General features: G+C 36.0%; 1 protein-coding gene across 2 annotated transcripts; it reads right to left on the bottom strand.

The window, feature by feature from the left end:
• Positions 1-16: 16 nt before the first annotated feature.
• On the bottom strand, positions 17-19,022 carry LOC114474078 (transmembrane protease serine 4-like). Of its 2 annotated transcripts, none has more exons than XM_028464072.1 (13): positions 18,823-19,022; positions 7,802-7,859; positions 7,569-7,712; positions 6,569-6,721; positions 6,353-6,479; positions 6,133-6,252; positions 4,928-4,971; positions 3,765-3,927; positions 3,502-3,668; positions 1,678-1,773; positions 1,440-1,585; positions 1,186-1,338; positions 17-940 (listed from the first exon to the last, which is right to left on the bottom strand). In XM_028464072.1, the coding sequence occupies exons 3-13, from the start codon at positions 7,678-7,680 to the stop codon at positions 929-931; spliced, it is 1,293 nt and encodes a 430-aa protein (XP_028319873.1). In that variant the 5' UTR covers positions 7,681-7,712; positions 7,802-7,859; positions 18,823-19,022; the 3' UTR covers positions 17-928. The 2 variants fall into 2 exon arrangements, with proteins under 2 accessions (XP_028319873.1, XP_028319872.1); XM_028464071.1 differs by lacking the exon at positions 18,823-19,022 and adding an exon at positions 15,665-16,094.
• Between the last annotated feature and the right edge of the window lie 5,418 nt (positions 19,023-24,440).

Genomic DNA, 24,440 nt, shown 5'->3' with positions numbered 1-24,440 from the left:
AAACACAGACAACGCATCGCATTTAAAAAGCACTTTTATTCAATTGACAAACTATTCACACATATAGAAAACAATAATAAATGCACAATATTACAACAATGGCAATATATTACAACTTTACCTACTGTTTTAAAATTTTAGTTATATAGCGCTTTGATTAATTTAATAACAATAAGTGCACATTTTCCATTTTTTGCAGTGCTTTTAAACTTGTGTTTCAGCTAAGTGCATGAAAAGAAAAATGCATATTTTACATCTCCCATTTCTGAATAGCGTGGTCATGGCATGGAAGCTCAGTGGATACCAACTCTTCTCTTATTGAAAATAAAAGTCGGGTTACCAAAAATTAGTGAAGTCAAGTAACTCTGAGTTCTCTTATGATGGTCTTTGTAGTGTTGAAGTTAAATTTTCAGTTAAAAATGAGTAAGTTGCCTTTTATTATGGAGGCACATGGTTTACCAGATAAGCACCACAAAGACATAAAATTCACTGATGTAAAGCCACTTTTACCACATTTTAAATTGACCCAGGTCTACCTTTACATCAGATTATTTGCAAATAATTATCTAAGCATTGCACATGTTAAAATTAAAGTGCATAGTAATCAAGTACACCATGATTGTGGTTTCCAGTCTGCCACAAAGCTCCACAGAAGCTTATATTTTGTGCAGAATTTGGTGTAAAAGCCAAACACACATCGATTACTCTGCTGTTAAATCCACAGTTCAATCACATCGAATTTACACACTGAGAAATTCTGGTCCCTGGGGAGAAAAGGTATTTATCTAAAGTTTTTTTTTGTTTGTTTTAATAAAGTAAGGCTGTGTTTGCTATTGAGATCCTTGACACCATTATTTCTCAGACGTCATTGCTGAATTAAAAGTTTGGCTGAAGTTTTGTAGTTCCTCCATCGCAAAGTGCAGTCGCTTCAGCTGTATTTCTGTAAAAACAAAGCAGACATTATCCCTTGTATTGGCCAGTATTTCATATTTTTAGGATTGTTTATTATTAGGTGTACTTATTGAACTGAAGTATATAAAGTTGCTAATGTTGGGATGTTAAGTGTGTGTGCCACGAGAAACTGAAACAATGGCTTCCATTTACCATTTGAAAATTAAGTCACATTCATGCTGATTACAGCAAAAGCTGAAGACATTAGTGATAAAGGATTTTTGTGAGTGGTACCTGAAGGACTGTATGGATCCAGCTGAGCAGCTCATTAACATTACAGTAAACACCTGGCCTTTTCTCTCGAGCACAGCCGACGCCCCAGCTCACCACTCCGATCAGGTTCCACCTGCCAGAGCTGAGATACACCAACGGACCTCCGCTGTCCCCCTGGTTCCATCACACCACAGGCAATAATGATTCCATTATTCACCATATTAAAACATCTGATTCATATTAAGTGCCAAGAAATGAAGAAAATCTGATGTTACCTGACAAGCATCCACCTTTCCCTCAAGGAAACCGGCACAGATCATTCTCTGCGTTACGACCCTACCGTAGATTTGAGGACTGGAGCACACGCTGCGGTCTATCAGAGGAACGTCAGCCTTTTGCAGTGTGGACGAAACGTGATCTCCTGATGGACAGGCAGTCATACAACAATCAACTAATAACAAATGACAGACTTCAAAGACTGGGACATGTCTGTAATCATTACTGGTTTCTTACCATTTTCCTGGAGGTAACCCCAGCCTGTTACAACCAAAGATGAACCAGCAGCAGGACCAAAGGCATTAGGGGGCAGACAAACCGGCTTATGGCTCACTGCGACATATTGGTTTAAGATAAAAGGTTGATGGTTAAAAAATCAGCAATTTCTCTATTATTGACTCTCACACATCCAACATTCAACACAATTTTTCCCCAGACTGACTTAAACTCATTTTATATATCGATGTTGTGCTTTATTTTTGATGTTATTGTAAATAGTATATGTGGTATCATGTTTTCTGTCATCAGTCAGTTTAATGTCTCTCATTGTGCCATGTTGCTTAAGGGTATATGCTGGAATCCTGAGGTTAATTTTACTTTTTAAGACTTTTTTTTGACCTCATCACCACTTTAAGCTGTTGTTAGCAACACATCTTTAACAGTTGTAGTTTGTAATTTAACAGAAATGAGGTAAACGTAGAAGGAATAAAACCTGAAAGAATAAATTAAACTAAAGGCAGGTTTATTGACATTCCCCTCAGGTCACAACACGTAACAGCAGTTATTCAAGGCCAACTGGCAGAAAACAAGAACCTATTACAACATGATCAAAATTTAGGACATGTGCCTGAGATTGTGTGATTTGCTTTCAATCAGCTCTTTGAGCTTTTCTTTGTGCTTTCGGCGCTAAGTGTTGGACTTGGTGATAAATTGGGCCAGTAATGACCCAGATTTTCCTTCTGCTTGCTCAGCAAGATGGTCTGCATCAATTTGAAGTGTGTTGTACACTTCATAGAGGATTTTGATCCTTTTCTTCAGCTCTTTGACTTCAACTGCATTTAAGCCCATCGATGCTACGCTAATCTTTTCTTACAAAGTGTGCGATAGGCTTAACGGTTGTTATTCTCGACTGGCTTCATCCAATCTTTGAATTTGGGCATCTTGAGCTAGGAATCAAAAAACTTGCACTTTCCCATTTTTGTTTTCTTCTCGTCTGTTTTTGGCCGGAACATTCATTGTCACGTGACGTCGCAAATGTACACGCGTTGCCCCGAGGTGATCTAGCCCAGAGTATGCAACCGGATCAAAGGTTGAATACCAATAAAATTTAATACCTCATGAAATCGCGATTAAGACTTTTCTAATACTTTTTAAGGGCCTTAATTTTCCCCAAATCCCTGTTAACTGCATGTTAAATGTTATTGTTCACACTGGATGTTATATCCCGTTTACATGCCTTTGGACAGCGGATAAAATGTAGCTATTGTGCTAACTCCAGCATATTTATGTTGATGCTGTTTGCTGACACATTGATATGTAATGTCCCAATCCAAATAAATAAATAAATGAAATGAAATGTTCTGAAATGAGAAAACAGAGGAAACCCACTTCTAGTTAGTGTAAAACATAAGTTCTTAACAATACTGTACATTGATTTTAAAAGGGATTTATTCATTTATTTATAATTTTTCAATAATACCTACTAACATATATTCTATTTTTGGTTAAATTGCACTTTTTGATTTGTTTTTTAATAACTTCTGGTAACCACTGTTACTTTGTTTTGTAATGGCTGTAAATGTTTGAGTGGCATAACAATCACATAAAAGTGAACTTAAAGCCCTAAATAATGTTACGTTTTTTAAGAAGAAGGGGTGGTTTTTAAAACAATACTACTTCCAGCTGCTTTTTGAAAATGAAAGAAACATTTTTGTGTGTTCTCGTCCTATGTATTTTGTTAAAATGTCATATTAAATGTATTTGAATATTTTTTGCATGTTTAAAAAATACATGAAAATGAGTCAAACGATCAAGTACAATGACTGTGGGTGAGTCTCGAACCTCCAACTGTGATTGGACTGCTGAGTCTCATCATGGCTATGTCGTAGTCATTTTTGGCAGCGTCGTAGTTTCCATTCAGTATAACCCTGTCCACATAGGAACCTCCAACCGCGCTCATGTGGGTCTTCCCTGACACGACTCTCCACCTGCTCAACTCTTTCTTACTGCTGCAGGACCCAGAAAAGGAGATGAAGAAAAAGTGAGATGTGTTAAATGTGAGTAGATTTTTTTTAATGAGGTAGAGACGTGACCAGTATAGTTACCCAACAAAGCAGTGAGCTGCAGTAACCACCCAGTTTGGGGACACCAGTGATCCTCCACATGTGTGCTGACCACCTTGCTGCAGGCTGACCTGCCATGGCCAGTCCTCGATGAGAGCGTCTGTACCTCCGACTATGCGGTCCTGGGAACCCACTCGTCCACAGTCTGAAAAACAAAGCTAGATAGAATTACATCCACTGAGATGACTAAAAACCTTTAGAGCAGTGGTTCTCAACTGGTCCTACCCTGGGACCCACATTTAGCCACGGCCATTAAATCTCGAACCCACTTTTTTTTAGAATAATTTTCAAAAAAAAGCTGTTGAAAACACACATATAAATCTTTTTTAAAACATAAATCTATATATTTTCCTGTGCAACGTGCCTGTCAAAAAAAAAAAAGTTTATTTTAAAATAAAAGTCCATCATGAGAGACACTAAGTATTTATTTATTTATACTAGTCTGGAATCCTATTCTGTTCTTCCTTCTGTCCACTAACCCCAACCAGTCGAAGCTGATGGCTGCCACCTCTGAACCTGGTTCTGCTGGAGATTTCTTCCTATAAAAAATTGGGGAGTTTTTTCTTCCCACTGTCACTAAATGCTTGTTCATGTAGATCTTGTTGGGTTCTTTCTTTCTTACATTTTGTTTTTTGTTAAGCGCTTTGAGATTACTTTCTTGTAATTTGCGCTATATAGATAAAGTTGAAATGAACTGAATTGAATTATTTTTAACCAGCTGTCTATGACCCACCCAATACAGGTCCACGACCCATTTTTGGGTCACAACCCACCAGTTGAGAATCGTTGCTTTAGAGGCTCGGTTTCTTTCCATTTCAACTGGTTTATCAACATTTTGTAACCTTTTTTTTTTTTTTTTTATTTCATTTTCTACACATTTATCCGGCCTAGCATCTTTATCAAACAATGAATTTACTCTAAAAACATTGTCTCATATTTTTTTTGTTGTGTTAAGGCACATACACTGGCACATGATCCCCGTTGCGTAGTGCAGACATGTATGAACCTGTGAGAAAATAACTCCCTAAACAAACACGTCATCAGTCTGCTCCAGCCCAAAGCTCATGGAGGCTGCCTTTGTAAAAACACAACCCTGTGTAGGTGACAGCGGTTGGCTGTTGTCAGACAGAAAAACATATGCTAACCTGAGCAGGACAGAGACACCACTGATCCATCTTTGCATACTTTTCTGTAGGGGGAGAATAAAATAGTTATAAAACACATTGATAAACACGTATGAGTCACACAAACAGATCAGTTGACTGAAACTCCTTTCAGCTAGTCTCTGTTTCAGTTCTGCTTTCCGTCAATGAAACTCCTTTTAGTTTTGTTTACTACAAAAAGAGACAAAAATCTAAATTGCTGAGGTTTACAGGTCAGTTTATGTATTCATATTTAAAAGGAAATCACACTAAACCCTCGTGAGAAAGAAGTATTTCACAGCAAACATAATACAAAACTAAATAGAGTATAGAGTATGGTACTTGTCCCCCTTCATGGTGGCAAGTGGCTCTCTAACATACGTATATACAGCACACAGACAGTCAAAGGTTTAAACACACTTTCCCATTGAAATTCCATATAAGAAGGTTTGTCCAAATGTAAATATGTGTACTCATTTATTTTGCGTGATTTCAAAAACAACAAAGCAAACAGAAAAACAAATGAATTTAACTGTTTAAAGTCCAGCTGATCAGAATAATTAGGGAAAAAAAATACCTAAAAGAATATTTAAATTGTGACAATAGTAAATGTTTAGGTACAAATTTAAAGTTGGTTGAAGCTGAAGTCAGCATCCAATGTGAACATTTTGAAATCCAAGATAAAAGATCTCTTTTTCTCTACAGAGTATGACTGAGAGGGATATTTTTAATCATATAATTGTTCATTTAAAGTTTTTACTGCTGATTTTAAATGTTTTTATTGAATTTTAAACTGTCAAATGTTTTCTGTTGCTTTTTTTAAATCATGTAAACCACATTGACTTGCCTTGTTTATGAAATGCACTCTACAATAGATAAATACATTTGCCTTGTCTTGCCTTGGAATTAAAGAATAATTGTATTGAATTTGGATAAACATATACTGTACATTCAACCATATGCAAGAGACAGTGATTCAACACTTTATTTCCGTACTTGCAAATGGATCTAAGAGTTCCTATTTCTACAGCTTTTTAATTCTATTTTACATTTAATGATGAGAAAACCTTCCAGAGGACACAATCCTAACTTTGTAAATGATGGGACGCCATTTTGTTTCATCTTCCTCTACAATTTCCTCTTTAGAATCATTTATAAACTAAAATATAAAATGATTTAGTCATGAAGTGTGAGGTTGCCATGCTCACCGATCTATTGTAGCCTTGTTTAATGGTGTGCTCGTAGTCCTGGGTCTCACTGCTGTGAACGGTCCACTTTTCAGCAAAGTGGTTAAAGTGCTAACGTGGACTTTAGAGCTGCTAGGTTTACTGTCAAAAGCAGAGAAAAGTCAAACATCAAATAAGCAAAAAAAACAAAAAAAAAAGGTAATAATGAGCAGATTTATCTCCAACTTGGATGTAAACGTACAATGTGTATCCCAGTTGTTTACATGCAGTCTGTGTGTGTTGGGCGGTCCAGTCGTCACTACAAACACTCCTCCAACCGGCGTTTTGATCGTACACTTGAAGAACAAGCTTATCTGATGTCAGCCGAACTGTAAGGGAAGGATTCCGCTTTCAGGCTTTGTTTTGTGCTCATGACAAAAGCAAAATAGAATCAAGTTTTTTTTTTTTTTGCTTTTACCTGGAAAAGTCGCATTTTCCACAAAACTTGACACACATGTAATCTCATCCTCTCCCCCAGCGCAGTCATCCTTCCCGTCACACGTTTGATCGAGCGGGATAAACTTCACAGAGCGTTTACAAAAGAAGTATTTGCTGTCGATCAGCTTCTTAACTGGAAGGAAAAGAATCATACACTAAGGATTAAGGCCATGACAGGTAAACATCACAAGTTGATGGATATATGAAGAGTGGGCCGGTACTATGAAGCTGAAGATTTCCTCTTAATTGGTGTGTGCTGTCCTATGATAGTGGCTAACTTCTTACGGGGCTAAATCACCATGGTAACTCAGGCTGAACACCTAACCTGGTCGGGACAAGGTTTTGTTCTGGCTAGGTTCTGAGCGAGTACTGAAGCCCCACCTCCTGACCAATCAGCTCTATTAGAAAACGACCTGCCCAGTAAAACGTGCATCGTTCTGTGAACACGTCGCTGTGTGGATCTGATGTGACGCTGACAGAGAGAATAAATTTACCGATGACATTCTACAGGAAACATATAGATTTATATCTGATGGACTGACCTACATTAGCCAGATGATAAAGCCTGCGTGCGTCAGGCGCTTTCAGACTTAACTTAGCATTAACACTCATCAATCCGTGCATTCATTCCTTGCTGTTTTTTTTTTTAACTTTGGTTTCAATAATTGATTTTAATTCTTCATATTTTTAAAGAATTACTCCTCAGTTGAGACTTAAATTGCTCTATAGTTTATCCCTGATTGTGATTGGTCTGACGCTGTATTCTCCGCCCCTGTCACAAGAGCGCGCACGTAGGCAGACTGAAATCACCTGGCTTAACGTAGCGAGTTAATTTCGTGCTTCGTAGGCCAGCTTCTCTCTGACAGAGAATGTTTGGTTAGGCGAAGCCCGCTAACAGAGATAAATCCAGGATATATCTATCAGGCTTTGTAGTACAGGCCCGTGATAGCTAAGAGCTTTGGACAGGATTTGTGACTCACTGAAGTATCCTGCGGTGGCCAGTATACCCAGAAAGACCAGAACTGTTAGCAAACTTAACAACACTTTCTTCCTCTTTGAGGCTTTGTCCTTTTCAGTCCTTGAAGCCGTCATGGGCCTTCTGTGACGACCTGGTCGTGGAACCGCTGCAGTAAAAAACACGAGCGGGACAAATAGAGGGAAATTAAAATAGTAAGAAAGACAAACATTAAAAACACCCCTGAGAATAACTTACGCGTCTGTCTGGCTGGATTTAATGGCGTAGAGCTTTCCTCTGGCAGCTGAACTGCTGTCTGTGGGTAGAGAACAAGAACAACAGATGTTTAAAGCCCATAATGCAATGCAGCATTATTCCAAGAACAATTCAGCTTTTAATTGCGTCATAGGGGTAAAAACAGCATCTCTCCATCCTATAACCAACAAAGCAATGTTTGAAACAGGTGTACAGTACAGTGCATTTTAAGGGGAGGAGTCAAACATTTGCCAACTGTTAACACACGGGACACAGTGTGCTACTATTAAATGTCACATTACACCAATGTGCGTCTCCATCTGCTGCAGGCGGTTTCCATTATGAGGTGAATGTGCTAAACTAATGAAGTCTGGGACAATGGATATGGTTAAGTATACTGGGATGAGTGGTGTGACTGGAACTGTTGGGACCCTGTAAGGCTTCTATTGAAACTGATACATGAGAGACAGCATGCAAATGGGTGATCTTCAACCCCCACAAGCAAGGTCATAACAATGCAATCCAGTCGAGTACAGTGAGGAACAAGTGCACCAGATTTGAAAAGCTGTAAATTTAGTTTATAGTTTGGATTTATACAGTGTTTTTCATACCAGGCAATGTGGGTATAGAGCATTTCCCAAGGACACAACTGCAATGACTAGGATGGAGTGGGATTCAAACTCACTCTAGGAGTCTGCAGGTCTGAACACTAGTGACTACTCTATTAGAGTTCTAACACAAAGACAATTTCATGCACAAATACACATATTCAACATGTAAATGGCCCGAACATATATGTTTTTGGACAGTGGGAGGAAACACCCAGAGCACATCATGCATGCAAGTGCAGACTCACAGTGGGGCGGCAGTTACTCCAGTGCAGTGGTTCCCAACCTTTTTGGGGTCGTGACTCCAATTTGATATCATAAATGTCCGGCGACCCCAGAGACATTTTTTTTCTAAATTTAGTTTTTGATCATGTTTATTAAAGTGTGTTACAAATACAGAGTAGCCAGGATTAGCACACAAAGTGACAAGTGTGCCACCTCAGATATTTTTTTACTGCATTTTATTTTAAATAGATTCATATTTGAGAATGCTTAAGTATATGATAATTATTTGAAATACATATATTTATGTATTTTTTTTTATTATGTTTTTTTTTTTTTTTTTTTTTAACCAATTACTAGACATTTCAGGTGACCCCACATGGGGGTCCTGACCCCTAGGTTGAAAAACACACCTCTAGTGGTATCTGTCAATGTGTCCTTTTAGCCAAGACTCTTCTACCACATTGCCTAGTATGAACGTGGTGTGTGTGTGTGTAAATGTTGGTCGCTTCTGTTAGTCTGCCCCATGGCAGCTGTGGCTACAATAGTAGCTTTCCACCACCGAGTGTGGAGTGAAAGAATAATGCAATGCAAAGTGCTTTGAGTGTCTATGCAATCATCATTATTATTATTATTTATATATTCAATATAGCATTTTTACCTTCACTTTATAACAACCTCCAGCAGGATAAATACTGTATAAAAAAAGGGTTTACTTACTTAAAACGTTGAAAGATTTTTGTTTAACAAAACAAAACCTAGAGCCCCAGCCTGTTTCTATGTCAACTGAATAACTCAAAATTACGTTATATTTGTATGTTAATTGAAAAGTAGCTTTGTCACATGATGTTCAGATAGAAATGCAAATATGTGAATAAAACATTTCTTTGACTAGTTTGAGTATATATATATATACAGGAAAAAGGTCTCTTCAGTCAGTTTTAAATCTGTAACAGCAGAAAAAGAAAAAAATAATGAACAATTTATCGGAGACATTTAAAAAAGGAAATACATCTAAAAAGCATTTTTTTTTGTATTTCAAACATTTGAATGAACTGTGCTTATTGTAAAATTCAAATACCACTTACCCGTGGTAAGTTTCTAGGAGGCATGTAAACTGAAATAAACTCCATATAGTATGTGTGAGCACTAAAAACAAACGAGAGGAAGCTGTAAACCTCGTAAAGCAAAAAAAAAAAAACCTCGTAAAGCACCATGTAATGTGTCAAAAGCAGGAACCGAAGTACCACCACGTGTCCGACTGTTTACATCATTTCTACTGCCCAAACTAACTTCCTTTGTATTTTCAGATTAAAAGCTCACATTCAGAAACAAACCCCCACAAATCCAAGTTTAGAATACGGCAGAAATATATATATATATATATATATATATATATATATATATATATATATATATATATATATATATATATATATATATATATATATATTTTTTTTTTTTTTTTTTTTTTAATTACAATCGTAAGCATGTTATTTCATTTTATTTAGTTAACTTTATTGTTTAAACCAAAAGAGTTACTTCAATCAAAAAATAATAATTTAAATCTAAAAACACATTCACTTTAATCAAAAAACTAATTTTCAATGAAAGAAAAAAGTAAAATACGCGGAAGTTTGCGTATTTTACTTACCCCAGTAAGTTCATTCGAAAAAAATTAATTCTTAATATAATGTACATAATATACAAATATTTTAAGTGCCAAAAACACAGTGACTAGGAAGTGATAAAAACGGCGATACAAAATTCAAAGGTTCACAAAATAAAAATTACGTAAAAAAGTTTTAGCAGTCGTTGACATTTGACTCTCCTGCTTCCCGTAGCAGCGCAATGCTTCGTTTACAACATGGCGGACACCGCGGATGCTCCGTAGACTCAAAAGTCTGTTGTTTGTAGTGTTGCACCGAGAAAACAAGATGACTGAAACAGCGAACGACCTAACACCGCGCTCAGTGCGTGCTTGTCTGGATACAAAGCGGTGGATTGAGCGGCTGTTGTGCTAATCTACTCGCCCGCCTTCCCCGCAACAAAACCGGCATCCACCGGCCACTGGAGGACGTCGAATAGACATTCAGCGGAGGTGGAGTTAAGTTTTAGAGACTTTTAATGCCATAATCTATGTTTTTGGACTTTTAAATGCTTTATTTATAAATTTATATCACACTCGCTCATCCAGTCATAAAGATATACCCACACCTCTATTTAGAAGTCCTATAAATTCTATAGGTGGGTCATGAAATCAAGTCTGGCCTTCGAGGACCAATGTTTTAAATGCTTTTAATCCTTTTATACTATATCCTACCTGTGTCTAACTTAGTGAATTACAACTGCCAGCAAGTGTGTCTCCCATATTACAGCACATCATGTATCGAGGTTTGTATCATATATTATGTAGGATATCGCAAGTAATGTGCTTAATTTTTCTTTTTTCTTTTTTTCAATTGTTTTTATTAAAGGTTTTGAACATTTTAACTGAACAACAAACAAGCAATATTATTATTAATATTAAAAATAATAATAATCAAATTAAAAATATATATATATAAATTAAATTTAAAAAAAAAAAAAAAAAGATGTAATTAATTTGACCAACTTTACGTTACAGGATGTTGATGCTGAACATTTGAAGCTGCATTTTGGATTCATTTTGGCAGGTCCATAATACAGCTTTCAGAACTTATGTTACAGAAATGAGAAATTATAAAAACAGGTAGATTGGTACATTTGTTTTCATTCGGTATTTGTGAAGCGCAACTCTAGTCGTTCCCTATATAAAATGTTTTTTTTTTTTGCTGCCCCCCCCCGGAACAAGAGTCTCAAACAACAGTTCAAACCTGTTCAAAACAACAAAGATACACAAAATGACAACTAAAACATCCCTTTACAAAAAATACACAAGCTGACTCCAAACACTCATTAAACAGCAATAATACATGTGTGAAACCACAATCAAACAACATACAAAATGACTACCAAAATGCTAAATATGACCGCAGACGTAAACGACAACACAAAAACACAAAATGACTCCAAAAACACATTAAACAGCAATAATACACAATAGATAATACATTACAGCAAAGTACACCAAACGACAACAAAAATATGAAAATTAGTCAAAATACACAAAGCGAAATATTTATTCAAAAATACACAAAACTACAACAGAAATGCACAAAACTACACCAAAAATACACAAAATAACTCCAGAATCATACTACAATGGCAACAAGAAACAGTAATTAGACAAAAAAAGCACAAAAATGAGTAAAAAAAAAAAAAACTACAAACACATTTATCATGCGCATGTCCCATAGAATTCAACCAGGGAAATTACACTCGCAAATAAACTCCTTTATAACACTACAGAGTACAGAGTATATACACCTCTTTGTACATCCAACCTTCAAACACATACTCATTTGGCCATAATTGACAACTCTACTTAAGCTCCCACTATATGAATACATTCTTCTGACGGGCACTGTACTAGAATATCTAATAGGTAAAAACTAATATTTAAGACAAATCTATATATCTTGTACAAAAAGTGTCAACTTTTTGTACAAGATATATAGATTTGTCTTAAAGATATATATATATATATATATATATATATATACAGTATATAGTGTAGTTGGCAGATGGTGTAAATATGTACTGTTATTTCCCCCCCAAGGTTCGTCATGTAGCCGTATAGCTCAAGTATCACATCAATAAGGCTGCTGATTGGCCAATGAGAGGATTTCAGCACATGGTATATGGTTACTCATTGGATGAGCACTTTCATTTGCCTGCTGTTCTTCCTTTGTGTAATCCAACGGTTTTGCATTGACTGTACTACAGATGTACAGCATGTACAGTGTATTAATTACATATCACTTTGGTTCATTTGTAAAATATCCATTGCAGTATTTACAATGTAATTTGAGAATTCAAAAAGAAAGCATAGTAAGTGAAATATTTTCTCTATTTACCTTTGAAGAATTTAGTCACAATGGGGATTTTAGAAAAGTGCATTTTGCTTTTTTTTTTTTTAAGTTGAATTCTGTTGCCATAACACTGAAATACACAGTGTAGGTACAGGCAGAGGAACAAAGAATGCAGCAGAGCAGGTTTTTTCTTCCTTTTTTTGGGGGGGGGGTGGAAGGCTCACTATCCTGATGTGAATTGGCTTTGAGGCGATAAAGCTCATATGTACTTTTTGTTACACTCTTATATAAGACTCCTTTCATGCCCAACATATAGAACAGAGGCTGAAAATGTCACAGATCCTGCCACTGCTCTTTGCTGTGTCACGTTTTCCAAAGTTTCTTCTTTACGTCAAAGAGAGGAATGTTACACTTCTGTGCACTAAGCCTTACAGCACTTTTAGTGTAACACGATAGAGGGGTTTCAGCACAACCACTGTTGTTCAATATTTACTCTTTACATATGTACTTATGTAATGAGGGATGATGTGGTTTCTGTGTAACATGGCCTTCAATGTTATTAGTTTGTTAAAAAAAAAAAAGAAAGTTTATACCCCTCGCCCTGAGGGTACTTTTTGAGGTCATCAGGGCCGGGAAAAATATAGCATATTGTTTTTTCCCCACATCTCTTTCTCCACACTTCCCCATTTCTTTTGATTCATTTTTAAATCTGTGCAACACTGCTTCTATATTTGATTCCTTCTGTTTTTTGTTTTGTTTTTTACAATCTTTTTCGAAAGTTCATTTTTATCAAAAAAAAAAAAAAATCCTCTGCTGCTAATGTTTAAATTTAAATCTATTTTGAAACCGAAAACCTGTAATGAATTAGCTGTATAAATATATAGAAATAAATACCTCAGCTTTTTTTTTTTACTTAAATGATTGGTTGTACTTCACAAAAAGGTCAATGAATAAACTTTCCTTATCTGATTAATACATTTCCATGATTTATTGATGTGCAAGTGGCTTTATATGATTTACAAAAATAACATAAGTAAAGAAGGCAACATATAGATGCGCTTTATTTATAGAATCTTATTTACGTTTGGATTACTGTGAAACCCATATATACAGTAGAAACATTAAGATCTGATGCTTTCTATGAACAATCATGATATCACAAAAAAATACTAACAATATTGTGGAGATGAAACTGTACAATAAAACATTATTATATGTTATTGTGATGTCTTCATCCATTCATTCAGTTTAGACACAAAATCTGCTAAAGTCGAGGTCAGAATGCATTATTAGAAAAACTATAGACTTCAAAGGTTAAACAAAGCAGGCTTTTAAAACCTGGGAAACCTGAAAGATATTTTTAATTAAAGTCATGTTGGACAAGCACATTCTTGAATCTACTCTGTCACACCTCCTTATTAAAATCCCTTTCATATTGATACATGTCACGAGCAATATTACGGTTTCAAATCTGTAAAAACAGGGGTTTTTTTACGCCGCACACATCTTACTCCTGATACGTTTAACAACCGACTTATGTGAAATCCACTATTGTGGTAAACTGTGTCAGTCTTTTCGTATAGATGCTTTGACACGGTTATCCTTTTGTTGCAACAGGTTACACCCATACTGCTTCTCTGCTTTGTTGGATTCAGAACAGTGTGCGCTGTGGTACTGAATTTGTTTGAAATCAGTGAAAGAGATCTAGACCAGTAGGGGTGTTGGAAAAAAAAAATGATTCTGCGATGTATTGCGATATTACGTTGCGCGATTCCCCGATCGATTCTAAATGCATCCATATCGACTTTTTTTTTTAATATATATATATATTATTATTATTTTTTTAATCTTTATTTTACCAGAAAAGTCTTTTCCACTGCAGGAGACATTGTAACTGCACAAAGAAGTGCACTAAAACCTGGGCATGTTGACCAGCTTGTGTTTTTTCAATAAAATCTAACAAGAAAGTACTAATTTAATGCATTTATTTATTATTATAAGCATATACCTCAGTTAAGTTGCACTAAAGTCATGTTGAACTAAAGTAAAAGTTGGTTTAAAAGCCACAGGCAGATTGTATGTTATTTTTTATTTTAAGGTGTTGGCACATGACATGTTTAGAGTGTAAAATATGCAAATAAAATATATATCATACATAATGTTCTTATGAAGGTGTACACATTTACAGATTAGTTGTTTCTTCAGTCATATATATATATATATATATATATATATATATATAAGAAAATCACAATAATCGCCTTATACTTTAATATTGGGATATATCGTGGCCTATGTATCGGGATACAAATTGTATCGCCAGATGCCAGGCAATACACACTCCTAATGACCAATGTCCTCCTCATGGTTTATATCAAAGTGTGCAGTTAAATCCATATGTGAAGACATAATCATTATACATAAAATATAAAGCAATTATAATGATGCAGTAATAAAAATTTCACACTGTATTTTGTGTTCAATGCTTAAAATACCAAATTTATGTGTTAGACAAAAAAGGACTCGTGATAATTTAATCACCTTTCTTCTGTACCTGCTTATCCTGATCTGGATATATATATCTATATTCTGTCACAGGGCGGCTAGACAAAGACAGATAATTATAAGCACACCTTCAATCCCACAGTCAAATTAAAGTATTGTAAATATTTAGTCAGCTTCACTTTCATGATATTGAATTTCATTGGATTGTTATTGGAAAGCATCCAAAGAAATACCATGAACACAGGTGGAGAACACAAGGACTGTTGTGCAAACTTAAACATCACCAACTGTGATGCTGTTTTATTTACTTCAATCCAATCCTTTTCATTGACACTGCAACTAAACATCTGGAGATCCTGTACCAACATATATGTTTTTCCATTTTTTATTAGATAGTTGATAGTTACAAAGAACAGAGTCTGACGGAGCAGATGGCACCACATGGACACACACTATATATTCTTATGGAGTACAAAAGCTGTGTGATCTCTGAATAACTCCAGTACAAAATGACTCTTCTAGAAAACAGTACTCACCTTTATTAATAATGTTTACACTGTACTACAAGTTGCACTTACCCACATTGTGTAGTTGCCTTTTCTTGTAAAACCTAGATGCAGCTTACGGCGTACAGTAAACGCTGCCCTCCCTCACATGAGGTGGGAGTCTCCCAAAGACCTGTCCGTCCCCTGTCCTTCTCAACTGCTGTTCCTGCTTCTCTGGTTTAAAATCCCAAACCAGATTCAGTATTTTTCCCTCTCCTTTTGCACTCCCTCCTCCTTTCTTCCACAGTAACTGAATCTGCCTAACGTGCCCCCTCTTAAAACCCTAAGGCTGCAGTAAAAAAGCTCCTGTTTGTGGCTTTGTGTCACCAAAGCACGTAGATTCAATCAGCTGCTCTTAATGACCAAGCCCTGCTGACTAAACAAAAGTATTCAATGTAACCTGAACCCGGAAACCTGCTTCTTCTTTTGCTGACTGTGACTTCCTACCTGTGCCTTCCTTCGTTTTTTGTATCTCCTCCCACACATCAGTAGGTGGGTGGATGTACGGCTTTGGATACAAACGTGGTGTTACTTTTTGTTATCGCACAAAACTTCACCCTTGCTCAGATCTGTACATCTTCTGCATTGATTTAAAAAAAAGTAAGAAAGATTTTTATGAACCGCGAGTTTGAATCACACACTTAGTGATAGGCATAGCATGAAGTCTAAAGTGGTGTGTGCGCGTGCGTGTGTTTACTGTTCAGTGTTACACCCTCAGGTCTCGGTGTGTCACACCTGTGTTTTGACAGTCTAATGAGAAGTCAGTTGGTAACACTCAAAGACTATCCGACAAACAATGAGTCACTCAGGGCTACACGTCAGGATCAGAGAAGAACCTGATGCCCTACTGCTAATACTAACATTAATAACAAATGCTCAGTGATATCTATCATTTCAACTTTTTAAAGGGATCTCTTCCACACATTTTAACAAGTTTGGCCTAAAATCTTTAAAATGTGCTTATTCAAATATATACAAACCCTTACAATTAGAGCATCATGGAAAAGTTGTTGAAGTTCCATAATTCCATTCAAAAAGTGAAACTTTCATAGATTATAGATTCAGGGCCCACAATTTAAACAATTTCAAGTATTTATTTGTTTATTTTTTTTACCTAATTTGGGCTTCCAGCTCATAAAACCTACGAAAACAGGATTTCAAAAAATTAGAATACTGTGAAGAAATCACCATTTACTTTTCAGTTTTTGCAGAAAAATAGAGGAGAAGAAGGACTGGACTGTTGGCCAATGGTCCATGGTCCTCTTTTCAGATGAAAGTAAAGTGTGTCTTTCATTCAAGAATCCAGATCCAAAGGTTTGGAGGAAGACTGGTGAGGAACAGAACAGAAGATTGCAGCCCACAGCCCAACTGACTGTGGATATTTCACACTGGACCTCAAGCAACCTGGGTTCTGTTCCTCACCCGTTTTCGTGGATTTTATGAGCTCGAAGCCCAAATTATGTAAAAATAAACAAATAAATACTTGAAATCGTTTAAATTGTGGGCCTTGAATCTATAATCTATGAAAGTTTAACTTTTTGAATGGAAATGTGGAAATTAAACAACTTTTCCATGATATTCAAATTATAACACACCGCGTTATAAAGCACCAAATTCATTTAAAATCCGACTACTTTACATTTTAAGAGCATGTGTTTCTTCATCTTTAAATCACGTGATTGGTGATGTTGCACATCTCCACTGCCTGTAAACATTCCATTGTTTTCTATTGAAGTGAAGCAGTTCAACCTGATTTTTAGATTAACGGACTGTTGAAGACACACAAACCCTGAGGATAGAAGTCCTTTTGGGTGGGAGTCCTCCTCCAACAGTTCGTGATTTACTCGCTAACTTCAGTCATCAGAGCACCGGCAGCACACTGTTTATGGCAGAGTAAAGATCTCTTAGGAGAGCTCTTCTTCTCTGCTTCATTGTCTGCTACAAAATCGCACAAGTTGGAATTGTTGTCCCCTGCGGTCACGTAATTTCTTCGGTTTTTAATCCTCTTTTAGGAAACAAAAGAGGTCTACATCTGCAACTTTGACTTTTCCTGAATATTTAGAGCAACCAGTTGGGGAAAAAAAATGACATGTTTACAGGCAGTGGGGCTGTGTGACGTCATCAATCATGTGATTTCAAGATGGCGGAACACAAGCTCTCAAACTGTAATGTAGTCCCATTTTTAAAAGGCAATAAAACAAATATTGTGCATAATAATGCCTTTTAGTAGGCATATACAGCGTCTTCTAATAAGTACATTTCAAAGATTTTAGGCCAAACTTGTAAAGACAGTGGAGTATCCCTTTAAGTGCTAACTTAACCTTTTCTAAACAAAATTCACAACTGAGGCTCTTCTAATGCTGAATGAAGTTAGAGAATAATCTTACTTATTCCATGACATATTCATTTCACCTTCTTTTATGTTCATGTGAACATAAAATTAGAAAACCAGTTAAAGGCTCCACCCAAAGAATTTAGGTGTTTTTATTCCACATGCACGGCTGTGCATAACGTCAAGTCAGGTTGAATTTAATTACAAATAATTGATCATCCAGCTGCACTCTCAATTATAATATTTATACTATACTATTAATACTATTGCAACAACACATCATCAGTGGGGTAAATATCAACCTCCTAATAATTATTATAGTTTGATATATCATGACAGGGCAGATTTGAAGACTGAGCTTTAAAATGCATGGCCTGCCGCTGACCTATAAGACATTATTATGGGTCATTGACTTCCTGGACGTTAGCGGGTTCACAGGATTACATATTCACAATAAATGCACAACAAATCAAACATTTCCAGTCAAATGAAATTATTTGTTTCCATTTCCAGAGCATTGCACCCTTCAACCATTTATACATTCATATCTTGCTCTGATTAAAAACTTAATGACACGAATGATAAACGTTGAAGTCGAACAAGCACGAGAATAGAAAAGCCAAAAACATTTTCCCACAATTAAACATCTCATGATAAAGGCACTGAAAAGCAGAGTTTATTAACTCGACTGCTTTCCGAGGGTCAAAGTTCCTAATAATTGACACGTCTCCTAATATTCTCACGTAAGAGTTTTATGCTGGAAAAATGCTTCACACAACATACGTCAGTGTCAGCTTTTAACAACGTATTTAATCTATCAATAAATCTTGTCAAAGCATTATCAGTAATCTCTGCTCACCCGTCACTGTGATTCTTCTTACAGAAGCGAATGAACGTTGGACAGCAAACAGGCAGACTGAGAGATCCTGGAGTAGTGAGACCTGAGGGATTCACAATTTATGCTTCCTTCTCAACCTTTATTGTTCCAGCAGGGCGAGTCTCTTTATCCCACCTCTGTGACCTCCACTGAGAGAACAAACAATCTCTTTCTCTCGCACACACACAAACTCACACAAATATACAACATCACTCCAGACAGACAAAAAGATTTATCTCATACACTTATACAATTAATTCTTAGGTTAAGGTGCTTAAACTGCACTTTGTCCACACAGGTGTGTATTTTGTGAAACCTGATATGACCCCTGTCAATAGTTAACCTTTTTTATGTTCCTGGAACTCAAACAAAAGAGGAAGGTGGTCCATCGTCTAATGTTAACTATAACCTCACGCTTCTTGATTTTCATGAGCTAAAATTGGAATTTAGGTGTATAAATAACACAAAGCGCTGCCGTTTTTGAAAACAATACGCATATGAAAACCCCACCAAACATCTTCTTTACGAGTAATCGGGATAGCTGTTTATTATCCAAATCATCTCACAGCGTCTTATAGTAGCAGAGTATTAATCAGCGTGACTTATAATATAACAGATTAATGCTTTTTAACTGCTGTTTTATGTCGGGTATGGTTATAAAAAAGTGTTTCCCGTAAGGGAGAACTTGAGTTGTCTGCCCAGAAGTGTAAAACACACCACCTACTTACTGTATGTAAGACCAGCCAGCTTTTATATAAAACAACCTGTGATTAATGCCACTCACATCCTTTATTTCAATGTCTTTTTCACTGAGTCATACCAAGAAAACACCTGAAAATAGTTATTGCCCTGCCTAATCTCACCTGTTAAAATGCTCTCATACGAAACAGACTCAATTATTTTGAAAATACTTAAAATATTGAACCTTTTTCCTTATAATTAAATTTTAGTTAATGCATTGATTAAAATGTATTCATGCAATTTTTTGTTGTTGTAATTTTACCTCCTTGTTTTTATGACCTGAAACATTTTCATTGTTACGACAGACATCATGCAACAACACGTTTCAAAAAAGAAGCTGATAATACTTTAATTAAGAAAAAGTATTTGTGTTTATTTCCTTGAAGTGCTTTTATTCACATGGCTAAAACATAGGTTGAGTTTGTATCTCCTCAAGCTGTGCAAAGGCAGCAAAAAAAAAAAGATGAACTAAAAGTTTCTATTTATAAAAACATGTGAAACTTATTGGACGTGTGCATTGTGTAGTAAAGTTGGTGTGGGTAATGATTTCCACTTCATGTCCATGGGGAGGCAGAGATGAGCTAAATAGATACAGTAAGATGTACAGGAATCGGACATATGGAAGCCCAAACACCAGAATACACAAATAAGTGTGTAAATTCTGTATGATCATTAAACCTTTGGTTTCATATATATGAACATGATCATTTTTGCTTTAGGTTTAGATTGAATTTTTTAGTCCATTCATTCCTGACTAATGTAAACAGAAAGAAAATCAGAACTTAGTTTTAGGGTTGAGAAGATAAGCATGTTTACACATTTCATGTCATAAAATTATACTTTTGCAATACAATGAGAGTTTTAATGTAATTTCAAACTGTATTTTGCAATTAGAATGACTTGTTTTTGTTGATCATTTACTGCCATTAACTCCTGCATTTAACATGTTTGATGTGCAAAGAAAGAATGATCTCCAACTGCAGCTCATTTTCTGTGGTTTGACTCACGTCTTTGTGTGAATCACTGTTGTTTTGTTAAGTGGCAGGAAATGAAACGCCACATTGAACTGATATCGTGTCGTTAGTGTCATGCCTTTAGAACTGTTTAAGCTGTATTATTATTATTATTGTTAAAAATACAAAAAAGTGTATTTTTCAACAACAAAAACTTTAGTAGTAAATAATTAGAATTTAGAGTGCACCTGCCTTGTCTTAATCTTGGGTTTGATGAAATACGATTAAAAAAACAAAAACTCTTTAAAAACAATTGAGTAACTTTAATTTTCCTGGATATATCTGTGTGTGTGTTCATCATACCTGTCAAGTTTTGGATTTGAAAATAAGGGAAATTTTCTGGCGTCCACTACCAGCCGTCCCACGTGCCCAACCAAGCTCCAGTATCCCTTATATTTTAATATAGGTGTACAAGAAATCTAAAATACCCACCTGTCAACCACTTACTGAATACAATTATGTGATTAGAATCTGGTAGGTCGACCTTTATTAACATTGAAATGCTGTGAACATTTCTACTAGGGCTGGGCGATATGGACCAAAACTCATATCTCAATATATCTTTTCAAAATGGTGATATATGATATAAATCTTGATAATTTTATCAAATAAAGTCTGACCAGAAAGACGATTCTTAAATTTGCTGATGCAAAATGCTACACAGGGACATTTATTAACAAACAGATATGTGACACTCAGAAATCTATCTAACTGAGCTTTACACACTGTTCTGAGAAGTAAAAGCACCGACTCCTGAAACTAGTATTTTGATACATAATAAACTATAATATATATATATATATATTGATATATGAAATATTATAGTTTTCTGTATAAAATAGAAAACTCGATACATCTTGAATCTCGATATATCGCCCAGCCCTAATTCCTAAATTATAAAACATCCTAAATAAAAACATAAATGTGTATATGAAGCACGTGTTTATTTAATATACTTACAGTTTATATACAAGTCAACACTTTGCATATTTACTGTTAATTTCACATTGTCTTTAAGTTGTGCATTTACATTTTATTTTCATTACATATTTTCTTTTAATTTCTCATGCTCACTCATGTGGTTCTCTGGTATTCACTAAAGACTTATTAGACACATTTGTTACAAACTTTCCAACTTTTGACACTTTTTGAAAACAATGTATATTTGTGGCGCTTGTGATTGGCTGGTTTTTCATGGTGACTTACGTCGTTCCTTCCGCTGTGAGAGACGTTAAAATCTCAGTTATTAATCTAACAGAACGTGTAACTGTGTCACATCCTGATGGTCTTTAGGAAGATAAACCGTGTCTCGCATTTACACCAGTTCTTAGTTTTTTTTTCGCCGGAACGTCTTCATTCACCATCTATTTTCTGAGTTGTTTCCGGGTTTGTTGCTGCTGTCAGCACTAATGTCACGAGAACTGCCACTCAGGCCATTTCAGGTGGCAGTTCTCAGGATGGCCGTGTGGGTGGGCATGCTGCGTTGTCTGCATACTGGAGCTCAAAGATGGTGTAGAGCGATGTCTTCGTCCTGGCCTGAAGGCGGCGTAGATTGAAGAGACCCCCATCTGTCCTGTAGCTGATGGCGATCCCATCCGCTGGTGACATGAACGATTTTAAAGAGTTCCTAAATCCCAAGGTTTTGGCTGACGGGCTTCTAAGCAAATACTAACTATCTTCTCAATACTATAATAAGTGCTTGTTTTTATAGAAGGGGCGGGGCTAACATTGGTGGTCTGTGATGTAAGAAACCACTAAAACTCGCAAACTACAATTCTCAGCATTTAATCTTAACAGCTAGGTTTCAATCCATAGAGGGCAGTCACTTTTACGTTTTACAACAAAATGTGTATTTCAATTTGGTCAAATTGAAATACTTTGACCAAAATGTCAGGAGATATACAATAGATTCAAAAAACTCCAAAATAGTTAAGCCCCACGCCTACAACTTCACATCTCACTTTACAGGAATCAACTCTTCCCCACCCTTCCATTTCTCTTCCTTGAATCGCTCCTCCCTGCTCTCCCCCCCCCCCCCCCCCCCCCCCCCCCCCCCACCTAGGTGTAACACTGCCCTCTCTTTTTATATTCTCCCTTTAATAAGGTGTTTCTTACCCTTCCTTAGGGAGGGCTGGTGATGGTCACAATTATGCAATAAAATAATGCAATTTATTTAATTAAAATAGCAAAAAAATAAAATGCATTGCTGTCTAAAAAAAGATTGCACTTCTTGTAGTGTTGACCTTTGACAGCATGTGCAGACAAGTTAAAAAAAAAAAAAAGGAGATATACAATAGTCAATCAACAACACTATTTCATACTTAAAAACTTTTGTTTTAGTTACTCTTTAAGCTGATGAAAACTTGCTCTGAATGTTGCCACGATGGGAGCTACAGTACATTTTTGCAGGTCATCATATACTTACTGACGCACAGAGACAGACAATCAGAAACCGACACAACCACCTTTGGTCTTATTTGAGTCTCAGATTATAGAAAAGGGTGTGTTTGTCAGTCTTTGTGCGTTGTCCTGCACACGTTGGCGTCCTGCTCTTATGTATCATGTCTTCTGGTCGATGGACATCAGCTGTCAATTGTGACACAAATTATACAAATTAGTAAATCAAAGTCAGTTTATTACGTCATTTATTAATTGTGATGAGAGACGAGATATTAATGTCCATTCTGTTTCAACCTTTAGAACTAAAAGGGACACTGGTAAAACAGGCGGGACTAAAAGGGAGAAGATGGACCGGTTTGAAAACATGACTGGTATGAAGACACTCAATAATACCTACGTGAAGAAGACGAGGTGGAGGCAGAACTTTATTTAGTCTCTTTACAGCGAGCTGAAATGATTAAAAACAACTTTTTTAATGTCATAAACAGAGTGAGAGAGATCCTGATATAAGGAACCAACTGTGAGAAGTAAAAGACTCCAGAGAACTACAGTTATCCTGGCCTGCCAGACATGGGGAATAATGGTAAGAGCCTTTCAACTAAAACAAAGCATTTCCCTTTAGTTTACATTGAGGATGACAAGCTAAATATGAATAAAATTATATGTTTTTGAGAAATATATTCTTTGCAGCGGTTTCTTTCTTCGTTCACTCTGGTAGATAAGCTTTTTTTGCTTTCTGTGGCTTTGTTGTGACTTTTTGGAGTCAGATTTACTGGGAACATCCAAACCAACCACTGTGTGTTGCTTTTCTCAGTAAAAGTGTCATTTAAATTCAAACAACTGGCCTCACTTTTTTTTTTTTTTTTTTTTGCTTCAATTGAATTACTGCTAACAAAAGAAAAAAAAACCCCACCAAAGGCGTGAAAAGGCAACTTCCCAAACATTGATTTTAGAGTAATTCATCTGAGAAAATCCTTCACGATAAAGGGTTATTGATTGAAGTTAGCCTGAGCAGACAGATCAATGTAATGCATGCCTCGTACAAGTCCAACAATGCTTATTTATAGCTTGTTTAATGCTTTGTCGAGCTGTCGGAAAATGTATAGTTTAGCTTGAATTGAATTTTCCTCCAACGGTGTTTGCAGGTAGCCAAGTGAGCTCGACAGCAGTGGGAGTCGCGGTGGGCTTTGGTATTCTGGGACTCCTTTTCACTGTGGCCGCTGTGCAGTTCTGCTGCAAATATAAATGTAAAAGCTACATGAAAAACTGCTGCAAGAAAAAGAGTGAGTAGCTGTTAAAAACATTTCACTAAAATCCCAGAATTAAAAAAAATAATCTAAAAATAGTAGCAGCAGGTAAAAGGTTCTGTTTGTATATTATTCATAATTATTAAATACGATTATTAAAAATTGTAATTATACATGAGAATAAGAATAAATGAATGCA

Source organism: Gouania willdenowi, chromosome 13, assembly GCF_900634775.1.
Source record: "Gouania willdenowi chromosome 13, fGouWil2.1, whole genome shotgun sequence".
NCBI classification, from domain to species: Eukaryota; Metazoa; Chordata; class Actinopteri; order Blenniiformes; family Gobiesocidae; genus Gouania; species Gouania willdenowi.
The sequence above is the reverse complement of the archived record's forward strand: the minus strand, read 5'-3'. Positions and strand labels throughout refer to the sequence as shown.